Source organism: Parus major, chromosome 3 (genome assembly GCF_001522545.3).
Source record: "Parus major isolate Abel chromosome 3, Parus_major1.1, whole genome shotgun sequence".
In the NCBI taxonomy this organism is placed as follows: Eukaryota; Metazoa; Chordata; class Aves; order Passeriformes; family Paridae; genus Parus; species Parus major.
This window is the reverse complement of record NC_031770.1, coordinates 60,718,271-60,734,070: the sequence shown is the minus strand read 5'-3', so window position 1 is coordinate 60,734,070 and position 15,800 is coordinate 60,718,271. Positions and strand designations below refer to the sequence as shown.

The 15,800-nt window shown below is 42.4% G+C and overlaps 1 protein-coding gene across 7 annotated transcripts; it reads left to right on the top strand.

The window, feature by feature from the left end:
- The first annotated feature begins 1,867 nt into the window (after nt 1–1,867).
- Nucleotides 1,868–12,938, top strand: RNF146 (ring finger protein 146). Of its 7 annotated transcripts, XM_015621918.3 has the most exons (4): nt 2,671–3,371; nt 6,231–6,449; nt 7,464–7,620; nt 11,162–12,938. In XM_015621918.3, exon 4 carries the CDS (start codon nt 11,163–11,165, stop codon nt 12,219–12,221), a length of 1,059 nt encoding a protein of 352 aa, XP_015477404.1. In that variant the 5' UTR covers nt 2,671–3,371; nt 6,231–6,449; nt 7,464–7,620; nt 11,162; the 3' UTR covers nt 12,222–12,938. The 7 variants fall into 7 exon arrangements, with proteins under 7 accessions (XP_015477407.1, XP_033368697.1, XP_015477408.1 ...); XM_015621921.1 differs by lacking the exons at nt 2,671–3,371; nt 6,231–6,449 and adding an exon at nt 1,868–1,978; XM_015621922.1 differs by lacking the exons at nt 2,671–3,371; nt 6,231–6,449 and adding an exon at nt 1,910–2,181.
- Nucleotides 12,939–15,800: the final 2,862 nt, after the last annotated feature.

The following is a 15,800-nucleotide window of genomic DNA, read 5'->3' as shown; positions in this document are numbered from 1 at the left end:
TGTAGTTCTAACAAGCCCTTGGGTAGACAGTTTGCACCTTGAAACATTTAGTTTTCCATTTAGGTGCAATGAGTACCTGGACACACATCCCCTCTCCCCCGTCTAATTGGATTATTGTTTCTGATCCTGGTTTATTAAAATACTAATACAGGAGGCTTCTCAACTGACAACAGCAGGTGGCACAGGTCTCCCCCGTGCACCTCATCTACAGGAGCAGCTCAGCTTTGGGATAGTCTGAGTCCCTGCAGTTACATCTGGGTCTTCCCCAGGTCCATCTCCACCTACGGCTGACTACCAAAGCAGCCACCCAAGCATGGCTGGGCATTGCACAGCAGCATGAGGTACATGCCTGACTGTCAAGCCACCTAAATTTTCAGGCAAAAAAATGAGCTGCAGTTTCTCTGAGCTGCAGAATATGCTCCTGGGAAGGCCAGCAACTGTTCGTGCCTTCTGCTGAATCCACTGCCTGGCCTCATCAGGGGGAACAAGAGCAACTGCAACCTGCCTTCACATTAATCAAGCATGACAGAGCTGTGCAAGTTCATCTCTCCCACCAGTGCCACCAGGCACTTGAAGAATGAATCCCAAGGAAGCATGCCTGTCTGTTTTTTCTGATCAGAAAGCTCCAGGGAATACACACACTGAGGCTCCCACCACTTCCAGACCTTTCATCTCTGGTTTGTATGGCAAGGCTTTGGTAGTGGTGGGGTCTTGGGGAGGGAGCTACAGTCAGAAGCTCTCAGAAGGCTCCTCTGTGTCTGACAGAGCCAATTCCAGACAGCTCCAAGATGGACCCACTGCTGGCCAAGGCTCGGGCTGTCAGTTACAGGGGTAGCACCTGTGGGATAACATATTTAAGAAGGGAAAAAATCTGCACAACGACTTCAGCTGAAGAGTGGAATGAGAGTGAGAGCAACCCTGTAGACTCAAAGGCCAACAGAGAAGGAGGAAGAGGAGGCGCTCCAGGCACCGGAGCAGAGATTCCCCTGCAGCCCCTGGTGCAGCCCATGGTGGGGCAGCTCTGCCCCTGCAGCCCAGGGAGGTCCATGAGGCAGCAGAGATCCACCCACAGCCCACGGGGGACCCCAGGGCAGGGCAGGTGGGTGCCCAGAGGAGGCTGTGACCCCGTGGGAAGCCTGTGCTGGAGCAGGCTCCTGGCAGGGTCTGTGGGGCCATGGAGAGAGGAGCCCACAGCAGAGCAGGTTTGCTGGCAGGACTTGTGACCCTGAGGGGCACCTGCTGAAGCAGCCTGTTCTTAAGGGCTGCGCCCCAAAAATCAGGAAGCCAAAAATCAGTCTGGAAAGAAAGGAAGGCAAGGATGAACACCATCCTTAAACATGAGTCTATTTGTCATGATTCTGATTTGACTAATACTAAATTAATTTCCCCATATCAATATTCTTTTGCCCATGACGGCAAATGATGAGTGATCTCGTCCTATCCTGATCTCGACCCACGAGCCTCTCGTTATATTCCCCCTGCCGTGCCAAGCTGCGGAGGGCAGTGCCAGGGCGGCTTTACAGGGCACCTGGCGTCCAGCCAGGCTCAACCAGCCACAACGCGGCACGACCCGGGCAAGGGGTCCGGGATGGAGACCCCCAGCTGTCAGACGGAGCCCTCCCGAGCGCCTGCCAGGTTCTCCCGCAGGGCACCCGCCGGGGCCGGGGCTACCGGGCACCTGCCCTTCCCCTCAGCCCAGGTGCCACCCGAGCCACGCGGGGGCCGCCATGACACTGCCAGGACACCGCTACGGGGCCGGGGCGGGGCCTCTCCGCGGCAGCTCGCGTGAGGCCCCGCCCCTGGCCCCGCCCCCGCCGTGCCGGCGTCACAGTGGCGCGTTCGGCCGCCCCGGCCCGCGCGTGACGTCGGCGCGTCCCGCGGTCCCGGCGGCGGGGCCGGAGGGAGCGGCAGGTGGCGGCGGGCGGAGCGGAGCGGGGCCGAGCGGAGTTGAGCGGCGCGGGCCGGCTCGGCCCGGCGGGTGAGTCCCCGCGCCGCCGCGGGCAGGCCCGAGCTGGAGCGATCGGAAGGAGGCGACGGCGGCGGCCTCGGCCATTAAAGGCCTCTCCGACAGCGCCCCCTGCGCGGCCGCCCGGGGCCGGGGCGGCGTTGCCTCCCCTCGTCCCTCCGCCGTCGGCGGGGTGCGGACCGAGCTGGAGCGGGCGCCGCGGCCTCCCCGCGCGGGTGAGTGCCCTGAACAAAAGGCCGGCTGCGCTGGGCTGAGCCGAGCGAGGGGCAGCCGCCCAGCGGGCAGAGCCCTGCCCGGTATTGTTTTGGCGGCGGGGAGGGTGGGGGGTGTCGCCCGCCGCCGCCCCCGCCCCGCCCGCGGGGTCACGTGCCGGGTGTCGGGGCCGCGGCGGCGCAGCCCTGCCGGGAGCCCTTCCCCAGGCCCCGCTCGGAGAGGCTGCGAGGGAGAGCCGGGACCGCCGGCAAAGCCTCCCGGTCCCTCCTGCCGGGCCAGGCCCCCTTCCGCGGAGCTGTGTCCCTGCAGGAGGTGGCGCCCCAACGCCGGTGCGGAGTGAGGTGCGCGCAGAGTGCCGGACCGGGCCCGGACTTAGGCTGGACTCGATGGTCCCGGAGGTCTTTTCCAATTGAATTGATTCTGTGGTTCTGTGAGTAGGGGGTTTCGTTGTGCTGGGCAGTAAAATGGGTCAGGAGCATTGGCCGTGGCGGCGTCAGGCGTGGCGGAATTCCCTGGCCGAGCCGGCGCAGCGCTCTAATTCCCAGGGCGAGGTGCTGTAAGTGTGGCTTCGTCCCTGCGGATGTCACCGCCGGCCCGGCCGGGCTCGGTCACTGCCGGGCGGTCACGGGTGCGCAGCACCCAGACAGAAGTAACCGAGTGTTCCTAGTGGAAGTGCTGGTGTTTCTTTTTGCTTGGCGGCCTCGGCTCAAGTGTTTGCATTGTATCCCTTAGGAATGTTGAAAGGGGACGTGAAACGTGAAAACGGGTCCCGCTTTTGGCGCGGTACACGTAGCCGCCGCTGAGGAATTGTTGTTAAAAATACTAACTAAATGCGAGGTTTTTGTACGAACAAGACAATCGGAATGGTGAAATAGTTAAACTGAAACTGTGGGGGTTTAATCTTAGTACAGCTTTTCAATGATATGTCTGAGAAACGCTGTAGGTTTCCTTACTGCAATGTAATATGCAGTTACATATTAACAATTACAAGGAGTATGGAGCGGAGCTTTAAAGCGTTTTGCTTCTGTCAGCTTTGTAATATTAAAAATCTAATCCTTCTTGCTTTGTTAGCTGCTGTATCTGGACCGTGGGCTACTTAAAAATAGATTCTGAAGCATCTCTAAAAATGCGGTACCAAAAATTATGGTGTGTAATAGTATTGAAGACACGGTGAAATCTGAATCTTCATTTGGTAATTTTTAATAAATCTTAATTATTGAATGCTTTTGCAAGAACTTGCTTTATAAATCTTGCGTGGTTAATACTGTAGTTTCTTTCCGAGTCTATTGAAGTGCCAGTTGTTTAAATTGCTATAATACAAAATCTGTAGTGAGTGAAAGAAAGTTTGTTCTTGTTTCCTTCAAAATGTATTGCATCTATTTAGATGTAATTGAATTGTCATTTATTTAAAGAGCTGGAACTGCAGTATGTTTATAGCGTATTGAATAATGAGCCCCTGGAAAACTCCTCATTGAAATTGATTTTTTTTTTTCCGCTCTTCTGTGTATATTAATGAAGTCTGTATATATATATATATCCAAAGAGATGTCCCTGTACTTATTTGAGTTTCTGGAGCATTGGTAACTTAAGGTGAACCAGTTTCTGCTTCATTTTTTGCACACTTTTGTTTTTGAGTGAGAAATTAACATTTTTCTTTGTTAAATAGATTGAAATAGGATGTATGCTCAAAATTCAACATCGGTGCTCCAATTGTAGCATAGGAAGCAACCTCATTTTCAATACATGTAGTATTTAATACTGAAATGGCTGACTGCTCTGCACTTGACTATTCTTCTATGATTCAGTTCCAAGTATACAAATAAGTGTTGAGGGTTTATTAATATGCCATAGCCAATAATAAGGAATGACAACCAACTTGAAGCCTCATCACAATCAGCAATTCCTGAGGATATTCTAAGTTTAAGAAACAGATACAAAAAAAGTAGGCAAGCACAGAAAACAGTGAAGTTATTTATCTGTAGTGGTATCTAGTGCCAGGGACAGATTTAAACATCTGATAAGACTCAGTACCTTGAGCTGGTAGTGTATTGACAGTAGCAGACTGTCAGATAGGAGAGTGATTTTTCCTATTAAATGAAACAACCACCTTCTTTCTTCACACACTGTCTGGATCATGGTTACTTGTGGGGAAGGACAGCATTCAAGGGATCTTTTTCTCCTCCTACCCCCAACAGAGTTACAAATTAGGAACCTTCATGGAAAAAAAAAACAACAAGTATTTAATGACAGAAGAGCATTTACTCTTGTGAATTAATACTGTAACTCCACTGAGTTTTCAAGGGGGGGAATGATGAATTTGTGATAGCTATTTTAAAATAATCTGTATTGCAGTATTCCTAGATTTGTCATTTGAAGTAGGACTCATGTAATAGTCTTTGGCTGGTGTTTGTTGAATTCACCAGTGTTGCACTTGTGTGCTTCTAAAAAGCTAAGATTTTCCTTCCAGAGGAAGCTTAAGACTGTAGGTAACTCTTCAATAGGAGCTGTCTTCCTAAATATGTATGCTTCTGGTTTTGGTTTGGGTGGGTTATTTGTTTGTTTGATTGATTGTTGGGAGCTTTTTGTAATTGTTGCTGGTTTTTTCCCCAAATGAATAAGAGTAGAAAATTATGCTGGGCCTCATAATTTAATGAGCACAAACAACTGAACTGATAAGAAATGGTTTCATTCCATCTTGGCCTAGTAAAAGCTTAACATTGTTTTTCAGGAGAACCTGAAGTCATTTTGGGAGATAGGTCTGGTAGGAAGTCCACCACTTCAAATTCTTAAAGCGTGGAAGAAGTGGACATGACTTCTCCCAGTAAGCATCCTGAGAGACTTTCAAGGGGACAAAGAGAACAGTTCCATGCTGGCTGAGCCTCTGTTTGGATGGGGATGGTCCTGATCAGTGACATTGTCCTTCTGTCTGATGCATTTCTAAAGCTTCAAAATCAGTATGTGATAGGATGCAGGGGTTTAGGGAGGGATACCTGCAGGTTGCTGCAGATAGCATAACTCCTCATACTACAGGAAAAAGAGAAAATTAATTGTGAAGTATAGAACACAGCCCATACCCAGGTGACTTCAAAGGAGGAGTCATCATCCAAGAAGGCACATGTGTGTAACCATAAGTGTTTGTGAGTCCTTTCAGTAGAATTTTCAAGACTGGCTTATTAAATAAGTAGCAATGTCATGAAACGTAGAGGTTACCTAATGTCAGAGTGTGAACTAGTTCTTTTCAAGAGCTTTGCAGCAGTTGTAAAGTTGCCTTATCACAATCCTATAATTATGCCTTCCTTGGATTCTTCTAGATATAATTACATATCTTGAATACATGTATGCATTTTTATTTCCTAATAAATCCCCCAGAACTGACCCCACCTTTTTCTGCCATCTCCATATAGCATTTGGTTTTATGATGTGCTACCTCTAGTAGTGGATTACGAGAGGGAGTAGATAAAAGGCTTCAGGTGATACCTATTGAAGTAACAGAAAGCCAGCTCCCAAGATGAAGGACTGAATACCATACCCAGAGCATCAAGCTTGTTGCAGCTGTCTCTTTGATCATAGAAAACATAGTATCTTGTCTCAGTGGATTAGTAGAGCCACCATTCTAACGCGATTGCTGCTCTGGGTTTCAGATTGATGTGTGAAGAAAGGAAAGCTGCTAGAACTATGAGGGGAGAAAAGGTGTGGATAGGCTTGTCAATTTTTCCTTTGGAGCTCATTCTAAAAACAGCTGCACAGAATACTACATGGAGCTCAACTATAAAGAAAATAACATTTTATTAATGCTTCATGCACTGAAGTAATCTAAACACTGATATTATTAATGATAAATGTTTTTCATTTGATGAAGGACTATAGCACAGAACACTATAATGCTTCATGTTCATTCAGGGTCTTACCACTCCTTGATTTTACTCGACTCTTACATGTCTGCTCTGCACTGTATTTATGCTGAAATGATTCTTTCCTTGAACAAATTTAAATCAAAGAGGTGACATTCTCAGGTCTACTTCAAATTATTCCTATATGTAATGTTTTGCAGCAACTGGAAACGGTAGTTCAAGATGTTTGAGTATCATCCAGAAAGCTACAGACCAGAAGGAAGATTCTGTGGCTCATCAGTCTTTTGACAGAGGATTCACTGACAGTGGTTCTCTTAGATCAAGACCTTCTGTTTAGGTTGTGAGAATGCAAGAGTGTTGGTCTCCCTTCACTTTCTGAGTCTGCAGATTCCTACTTCCCTGCTGTAGGAACTTTTTAGGTATTTGTTTGGCACTTAGTGATTATGATTATTATGTATTTGTGAAATGACTTGGCTAGGATTCTGGTTCACCAGATATATTGTTACTGACATTATCTATTAGCCTGAAGAGGGGTATATTACCTCTGAGTTATGGAGGCTGAGTTGCATCCTTGTCCTCTTTTTTAGAAATCATATGCACTCTTTCTGTCATTGAACCTTGGTGCCTATCAGGATATTTTAAAGAAGTAGAGGAAGGTCCTAATTATTATTTGTTGTTGTTTGTTTACCTTGGTAAGTATCAAATGTAGGTTGTAGAGTTTGTTTATAAGGTGGTATGAGAACATACAAATGTAGATTTATAAAGAAGAAAGTGCTGAATTGTTCTGAGGTTCATTCATAGATGGATGCAATGATCTCTGTAAAAGAGGATGAGGTTTCAAGGCTTTGAGCCTTGAAATATGAAGAGGCAAATTTCTCATTGAAATATGGAGAAGACCAGGGGGAGAGCAGTTGTTCATGTGCACTGCTTTTTCCTCAAGCATCTGATACTAGTCTGTGTCAGGATAAGAACATGGTTAGATGGTGCTTTGGAATGGTATGATAGTTTTATAAAAAAGCTTTAGAAAGCTATTGTGACTTTCTAAATTTCCTGAATATAAGGGATCATTTATTAGAGGTTAAATTTGCATAAAACTGACATGCTCCTTACTTTGGTCTTGTTTCTCCTTTTGTGTTTCTCCTTTTGTGAGGTCACTGAGCAATTAATTGACTATAGTCAAAAACAATTGCCTTTCATAACGCTTAAAAAAAATACTATTTGTTTAAGCTAGACATCAAAATAAAAACTGTGGATCAAAACTGATGGTTACAAAAAATAACACAGAAGTCTGGTGATAGTTTTATTGAAAAAAAAGTGCTTCAAGTACATAAAAGCATAATAATTTCCTTTCTGTTAAGAACCATGGTATTGTACTTTGCTCATTTGTACCTCTAGACAACATTGTAATGGTGGTATTGTTTGCTTTCTGTTAGTTTGCAGAGAAGCTGAAACGCTGTTGTGTACCACTGAGCAGGACAAGTCAGGAATGAGCAAGCCTTGGGAAGGAGGACCTGCCATCCTAGCTGGAGACATTTGAAGAGAGAACATTTCAGTCTTGTGGCATGCTTCAGTAGAAATTATTCAGAAAAAGTAAGCTGTTGTTTTGTTACTGAACTTCAACATGTCAGCTCCTTGATGGACTGTTTAGTTGCAGTTAGAATTTGACCTGGAATTTGAAGTGGTTTTGTCTGAATTTACATTTTCTTCCATTAGAGTGCAAGAAGACCTGGGGTCTTTTTATGTAGCTGTTACACATCACTTCTTCCATACTTCATTTATTGATGAAGGCTCCATAGCTTAGAAATTAACTGTATTATTTAATATTAAAAATAAAAACCACAAGAGGTGGGATCTTGCAAGATTTTGCACTAATTCTGTCTCAGTCGGTTTTAGGCTGTATTTATGTTAAAATGCAGAGTTCAGGTTCTTCTTGTTCTCTTATTTATACCTGCATTGAGGATCTAAATAATTAAAACTGTTTTTAGAATTATTCCTTGAGTTTAATTAATTTTTAGTCAAGAACATGATTTTAAAGGGGACCCAATCCTCCAAAAAATAGAGCTTTCCTATTTGATAACAGTTGTGATATAAAGCCTGTTTTGATTGAACTTTGTTATAAAATATTACTTTTATTTTCGGGAAAAATACTATGTGGTCAGTTTTGTTTAATTCTTAACACCATGAAGTTGCAGTGGAAGTGCTTCCACAGCCATAACGTAGTAGAATAGCCATCCAAGGTGCTTGTCCTTGGTTCTGAAGGATTACCTCTTCTGTAAAAACCTACGTGTACATCATCCTACCAGCTCATAAACAAACTTTGTGACCTAGGTTTGGTATTAAAAAAGATAAATTAAAAAAACAGAAGATTAATTAGCATCGTGATTTAAAAACGAAAAGTGAGACAGCTTCAGTGTAGTTGATAAAAATCTTCAGATGCATAATTGTCCTGCATTCTGAGCACATGCAACTGCAGCTGTGCTTATTGTATCAATTTCATGTTCCTGGGTAGCACTTTTAGAGATAAGGGTTTACTCCTCCAGCTCTACTCATTTTATACATAACATTTTCCTTAGAATAATTAAAAATCAAATAGGAATTTAAAAAAAAAACAACATTTACTCCTTTTCAAATCCTGCATTATTATCTTGATCTAGTAAGGAATCAAAGATCCCTCAAATTAATGGGTGACCTCTTGAGCACAGTTCAAATGTTAGTATGTTTTGCTTTCAGTGGACAGGTGAGAACTTTTAATTCTTCTTTTAGTTTACCTCAGGGTAAACTCTCTTTAGTTCAGCTCATGGTATCACAATTTAGTTTGTCAAAATGCATTGCCTGTTTAATCCCTGGATTGCATTTTAATCACCTCCAAAATCTTAATGATGATAGGTGACTTGTATAGAAGTTACTTACCTACAGGTTGTTTTAATCTTTTCTTTGACTCTGAAAAGGATAATTTTATAAAGGATATTCAGGGAGAAGTGTCCTTTTGTAAAACTGTAGCATGGAAGTAAAAATCTCTGATGCTGTGCTTTTTTGCACTGTACTACTCATTGTGGGGACACTTGAAAATTAAATCCTTTACCTCAGCCATGGTTAGCACAAATTAATCAATAAATGGATTTCTCTTTCAGCTCTTCTGTTGTGAAATGATGATTGGGTTGTGTTTGTGGTTATTCTGAAATCTCAATAGACTTTCTTCTCCCCTTTTTCTAATAAGTTTCTTGGTATAAACCACTACCCTTGCTGTGAAAATCTGTTGCAAAATACAGCCTCAGAAGTGTGAGGCTTCCAAAAAGTGACTTATTCACAACATTGTTAGAATGGATCTCACAGATGTGTGCTGTGAAGTAAAATCACAATTGCCAGCTGGTAGGTAATGCTGTGTCTGTATCTGGCATGCTGATTCAAGAACTGTTGTGCAGACTGGTCATTAATCTCAGAAACAGAAATTCAGATACGAAACTGAAACATAGGTGAATACAATTTTGTGCTACTTCAGGAAAAAGTATTTGAGCCATAGAGCTTATAAAAGAATCACTTGATTAAAAAAGGGATTAAAGAGGCATTGGTCTTTCAAGAGGAAATTTTAGTGCTAAAGGGAACAGACAGCATAGAGAAAATTATTTTAAGGAAACAGCACATGATATATCATTGTAAAGATAAATATAGATACTGAAGCTTTTTTTTTTTTTTTTCAATCCCAGATATATTTATAAGATTTTTAAAGCAGTGGAAGCTTTTACAGTAATACTAGGCATTTTCTCTTGAGGTACCAAGTCTTGTTAGAAACGTGTGTAACATTAGAACAGGCTGTCCAGGGAGCCTGTGGTATTTCCATCCTTGCAGGTTTCAAAAAAACTCAGACAAAGCCACAGGTGGTCTAATGTAGTATTGGTGTTGGTGCCATGTGGATCAGGAGACTGGACTAAGTGACCTCTAAAGGTCCCTTTTGGCCTACATGCTTGTGGTAGTTTTGCATGAACCACTCCTAGCTGTCTGTACAACAAAGACTACTTTCACTGAAAGGCTGTTTTGTTGAATATCAGTCTTGAAGTTACTTGGGGATTTTAAATTTAAAAAGGCACCTTTTTAGGCCCCGTTCCCCAAAGCCCATTCTCCTCCATCATTTAGTATCTGGTATTTGGTTTTGATTGTTAATAAATAAAAGGGAAATTACCATGAAACAGACCGTGAAAGATTGCCATGGCAAAAATGTAGTTGAGAAGGCATTTGCATATTTAGGCTAGAATTTTTCAACTACTTAAATCCTACACGATGCCAAAGTGATGCAGTTTTGCATTCTCCATTCTCTTACAGTTACAAAATCACCTTTAAAAACAGAAATAAGATATGGCCAGAGAAAGTGAAGGCAGTTACTTCACAAGCTAGTCAAGTCAGAGTTGTGTGTCTTCTGCAATACACTGCTGCTTCTGCTGGTCTGCAGTGATTCCTTTTGAGAGGCACTCACATATATCAGGGAGTTCACTTGATGTTTAAGAAAAAGGAGTCCAAGGTATCTTTTGAAAAAGGCCACCTCAGTTTTCAAATCTGGTTCTTTCTGCAGCCTTGTGGTTGTTCAGAGCTCAGTTTGAGGGTGGTGTACCATGGTGTATGGGAACTAAGAAACAGAGTGGGGGAATTCATCAGCTGGGTGCTGCTGTGAGGCATATTTTCTGTTGTGTAAGCCTAGTCTGAGATACTGTTCAGGCGGTCTCTTAATCAAACAGATGATCACCTGTAGTCTGAAGAGAGATTGTTTAAGTTCCAGCTGCAGCAACATCACCTCTTGAGGAAAGAACCATAATTTCTTTGAATTTCCTGAGGAGGCATCAAAGTAACTGGTTGGCTGAAGGTTCATTAATCAGCTCTACTTCAGGAAGTGAACAAAGGAAATTCCAAAATTTATTTTCTAACTTGGTGTGTTAACATGCTGAAAATTAAAGATAAAAGGTTGGTGATCAGCAAAAGAAATCTTTCCAGTACTCAATGTAGTCTTGTCACTCAGGAAACAGTAACTTACTTTAATTTAAAGTAAACATCTTGTTGTGTGGATGTTGAGGTGAAATGTGATGCAAGGTGCTGGTTTAAGTTGACATAATGAACTGATTTAAATTTCTTTGATCCTCTGCAGGATGGCTGGCTGTGGTGAAATAGATCATTCGATCAACATGCTTCCCACAAATAGGAAGACAAATGAGTCATGTACCAGTGCAGCACCTTCCCTGCAAGTCCCTGAATGTGCTATCTGTCTGCAAACGTGTGTCCATCCAGTAAGTCTGCCCTGTAAACATGTTTTCTGCTATCTGTGTGTTAAGGGAGCTTCTTGGCTTGGGAAACGATGTGCACTCTGCCGGCAGGAGATTCCTGAGGATTTTCTTGACAAGCCAACCTTACTGTCACCCGAAGAACTCAAAGCAGCAAGCAGAGGCAATGGAGAATATGCTTGGTACTATGAAGGTAGAAATGGCTGGTGGCAGTATGATGAACGTACCAGCAGAGAGCTGGAAGATGCCTTTTCCAAGGGTAAAAAGAGCACTGAAATGCTAATTGCTGGTTTTTTATACGTAGCAGACCTTGAAAATATGGTTCAGTATAGGAGAAATGAGCATGGACGTCGCAGAAAAATAAAACGGGACATAATAGATATACCAAAGAAGGGAGTGGCTGGGCTGAGGCTGGACTGTGACACCAACACTGTCAACCTGGCACGAGAAAGCTCTGCTGATGGTGCAGACAGCACACTGACTCCAGGGGCTGCAGCTGTGCAGCCTCTAGCATCCATTTCTGTGAGGCCCCTACCAGCACTAGATGGTCAGCTTGTGAGCCCTTCAACGCCATCACCTGATGCAAGCAATTCTCTAGAGAACTCTTTTGCCCACTTGCAAATAAATGGAGACAGTATGGCTGAAAGGAGTCACAGGGGAGAGGGAGAAGAAGACCACGAATCTTCATCTTCTGGTAGGGTGCCAGCCCCTGACACTTCGGTTGAGGAGACCGAATCAGATGCCAGCAGCGACAGCGAGGATGTGTCTGCCCACCTTCAGCAACGCCCGTCCCCTGGTCAGCAGAGACACTTGAATGCTGGTGCAAGCCAGGCAGGAGCAGATAGACCAGGGACAGGGGGTGGGGTGGCAAACACAAGTGTAAGATCTAGAAGGCCAGATGGACAGTGCACAGTCACTGAAGTTTAAATCTAGAGCCATGCGAAAAAAAAACCATTCAGTTGTAATTTTCTGTAAATTTTCTGTCCAAATTGGCATTGCACTCAAACCTAGCAGCGTATTTGGTGGGAGGGTGGGGTGAGGGGGAGAAAACAGATTTGGCCTGTTTTAACTTAAGTCTCTTAACATGTCTCAGCTGGAAGACTTTCTAACTCTAGGAAGCTGGGTTGTCCTGTTAATGGTTTGAAAGCTGTTTAACAATGCCCAGTTTTCTTGAAAATGTCTTGTGTTTATTTTGTAGCATTTTCCCCTTGAAGATACTCTACCCCTTTTTGGCCAATGTATATCTACTGTACAACTTGAATTGTCTTCATTATCTGACTGTTGCATTGTCTTACTACTTTCTGCATGGATTGATGTACGAAAAGAACACTAAAGCTGTGTGAAATCAGTCAAGGTGTTGGGTGTGAGCAGGATGCTTAATTTAATGTGAGAAAATAGATGTGAGTTTGGAGTTAAAATGTGTTTTTACTAGGCAAGAGCAATCATTTACCTTCTTTCAATGGAAATGTAAAAATGCTGTTAACTTGTTTTGCAAATCCTTACCTTTACACTCTCCATGGCTTTTTCACTGGCTTTGCCATCTAGTCCTTGTAGTTTTGTTTTTTGAGATCTTTCTTGATCTGTCTTGTTTTTGTTACAGAATTTATAATTTAATAAAACTACATTTTATCAGTAACAATCTCAGGTATGTTTCCAGTTTAATTGAACTTCACTGAAGGAATTTCAAAGAAGATTCTCATAAAAAAGCTTCCCATGTTTACCAAAAGGAATGACTAGTTCTGAGTGGCATCCTGATGTTCTTGCATCCCTGACTGGCTGGCTGTCAAAGACAACACTGTAGGACTATCATCTTTTATTGAAAAATCATGAGCTGCAAGCTTAATACTCACACAGACATCTGAAGAGCTGATTAACTCACTTCACTGTTGATGGCAGGCAGAAGTATCACACATAGCCTTATTTTAACAGCAGAAATGTTGAAATAAAAGACTGTAAGTTGTCAAAGTTGACCCTATAACAAAGGACATGGATATTAAGGATGATAGTGCTGTTCCCCTGTTCATAGCAAAACTGATGGCAGCACAGAAGGAGCAGTTTTGTGCTTGTATTAGCAGCGTGGGAGCTGCATTACTACAGACTTCTGAATGTTAAAAGCCAGATCTTAAAAAACACAGCTTGTCTTTTATCTCTCTAGCAGTTCTTTTACATTTTTTCAGATTGAGAAACAGCATTACTTGATTCTGGACTCTGTCTTTATTTTAAAGTTAATTAAACTCCAGTTCTTAGTATATGTATCTCAGACTACCAAGGGACAGTAGCTGATACATAGGTACTACTGGTCTTAAGTTGCTTTAAGCAAACAACCATTTGAAAGGAATTAAAAGGGCTGACTTTTAAAATGGTAGAATTAAACTTCTGTGATCTTTTTACTGTAATGATGGATGACGTATCTGATCTTGGACAAGCTGTGCCCCTCCTCCTCCGCCTACAGGTGAGATCAGTGGGTCAGGAAAGTGCAGACAAGAGTAGGCTGGAATAAGGAAGATCTCCTTCATTCTCAGATAGAAATAGATGCTGTTGACCACAGATTTTCACCATCATCTTCAGTCCCATAAAGAAAGAAACCAATCCCATGGACTTCAGAAAGGAAACTGGATGGAATGCTTTTTTCTCTCTTAGTTGCTAGCTGTCTTACTTTGATTTGAGTTAGTATACAGTGGCTCTAACCAAAGTATGCCTTTGTGCTGCAAAAGCCTTCACTAAGAACACCAGCTATTTGCACACACTTCACTTAATGTGAGTATGGGGTGAAAAAACCAAGAAATAAAATAAAGGAACATGACTCACTATATACTTAATTTTAGGATTTGCAGCCCAAACAGTCTACAAATAATTCTATCAGTGATTATCCTTGGGGTTTTTGACCCAAGTAGAGAGTTCAGCCCCACACCTGTGATGCTGTTTTTGGCTCCTGCTGGCTAACTGCAGCTGTGAAACACTAAAATTAAAGCAAGGCTGGTGAGAGCTTAATAGCCAACCATCAGAGCAGCAAATGCACTCCCCAGATCAAGCTAGGGAAAAGTAGTAACTGATAATTCCCATCTTATATTTAAACCATTACTTTCAGTAGGAAATGTGTTTTCTGTTCATTTTAGCAAAGCCACAGCCACACTGCATTATGTGGTTGACTGCAATTCCATGCATTAAGTGATTTTCAACTTGTACAGCATAGCCAGAGAAATGCACAGTGAAGCAGAAGGGAAAATGAAAAAGGAAATTTAAATGCTATAAAATCTACAGCATCTCAATTTCCAGAACAGATAACCCCAGATACAGGAATCCTATTTCATGGCTAAAAAAATACAAATCAGATAGTGAGCCAAGCATTCTGCAAGAACACCTTGCTTATCTAGCTTGACCATCTAGTAAATACATTTCTATCAGCAGCAAATAAGATAGAAGTATCTGTCTTGTTAAAAGTGATCTCCAGTATCCAACCTTTACAAGCTTAGTAAAGAACCCATGCTCCTGTTAAACCCTTGGGTTGGCCCAGTACACAGAAGAAAAACAAGACAGACATTTCACAATGTAATAGGAAACTTAGTTTGCTGAAGAGGAAAGTGGCAAATTAGCCCCTAGGAAGTACAAAAGCTGGCATGCTATTTAATTAGGTGTCTGGGACTATCAATTTTGATGTTTCTAATTTATTTTGCACATTTAGTGCATGTTTGTTTTTAAGCCATTTCAGAAGGGGGAAAAAAAACCTGCCGAGATGAAGCTTGACATCTTTAATAATTGTAAAGAAAATAAAAACATTTATCAATTGCTGGTTAAAGGTATTTGTCACTTTAAGATGATAAGAAAGTATTCTGTGAAATAAAGCATTTAGCTTTCAAATGGGCTAAATGGGATTCCATTTCATCTCAGTCTCAAACTCTCATCCTGGCACTTGTGGTAATTTAGCTGGCCTGTCATTTCTATGAAGGGCTCTGCTTACTTTTAGAAGATAAACCAGAGAATTAGACTACTCACAAAATCCTTGATCAAAACCTGCAACGATCTTCAGAATGCCCTGTACCTATGCTTGGTATATTTATGATACCAACAAAATGGGTATGATGCCAACAAAATGGGTTTCCATAACCCTCTTTGAAACTGCTCTGAATGTGTCTTGCTGTATATTAGTTAATTATTTGTCCTGATTTCTTAGAAGCAAACATCGGCCTTTGATACAAATCACAGAGGGTGGATGGGGAAATGTATTTGCTGAAATGAGAATTAAGCTCATTGTTTATAAATCAAAATGGAAAGACATCCCCCACAGGTGTACTTAGCATTCACAAACTGCCAGCACATATCTGGTTCAAAATATGAAAGAAACCAGATTCTTTGTCCTACAATTTCTTCCCTCTCAAATTCCTATAACTCAGTACACAGAATACACTTAGGAGCCTAATACACTAAAGAAAAAAAGATTCAAGGATCTTACTCAGGTTCTAAGTTATTTTCACCCCAATTTTAAAAATAATAACAGTAATGGCATAT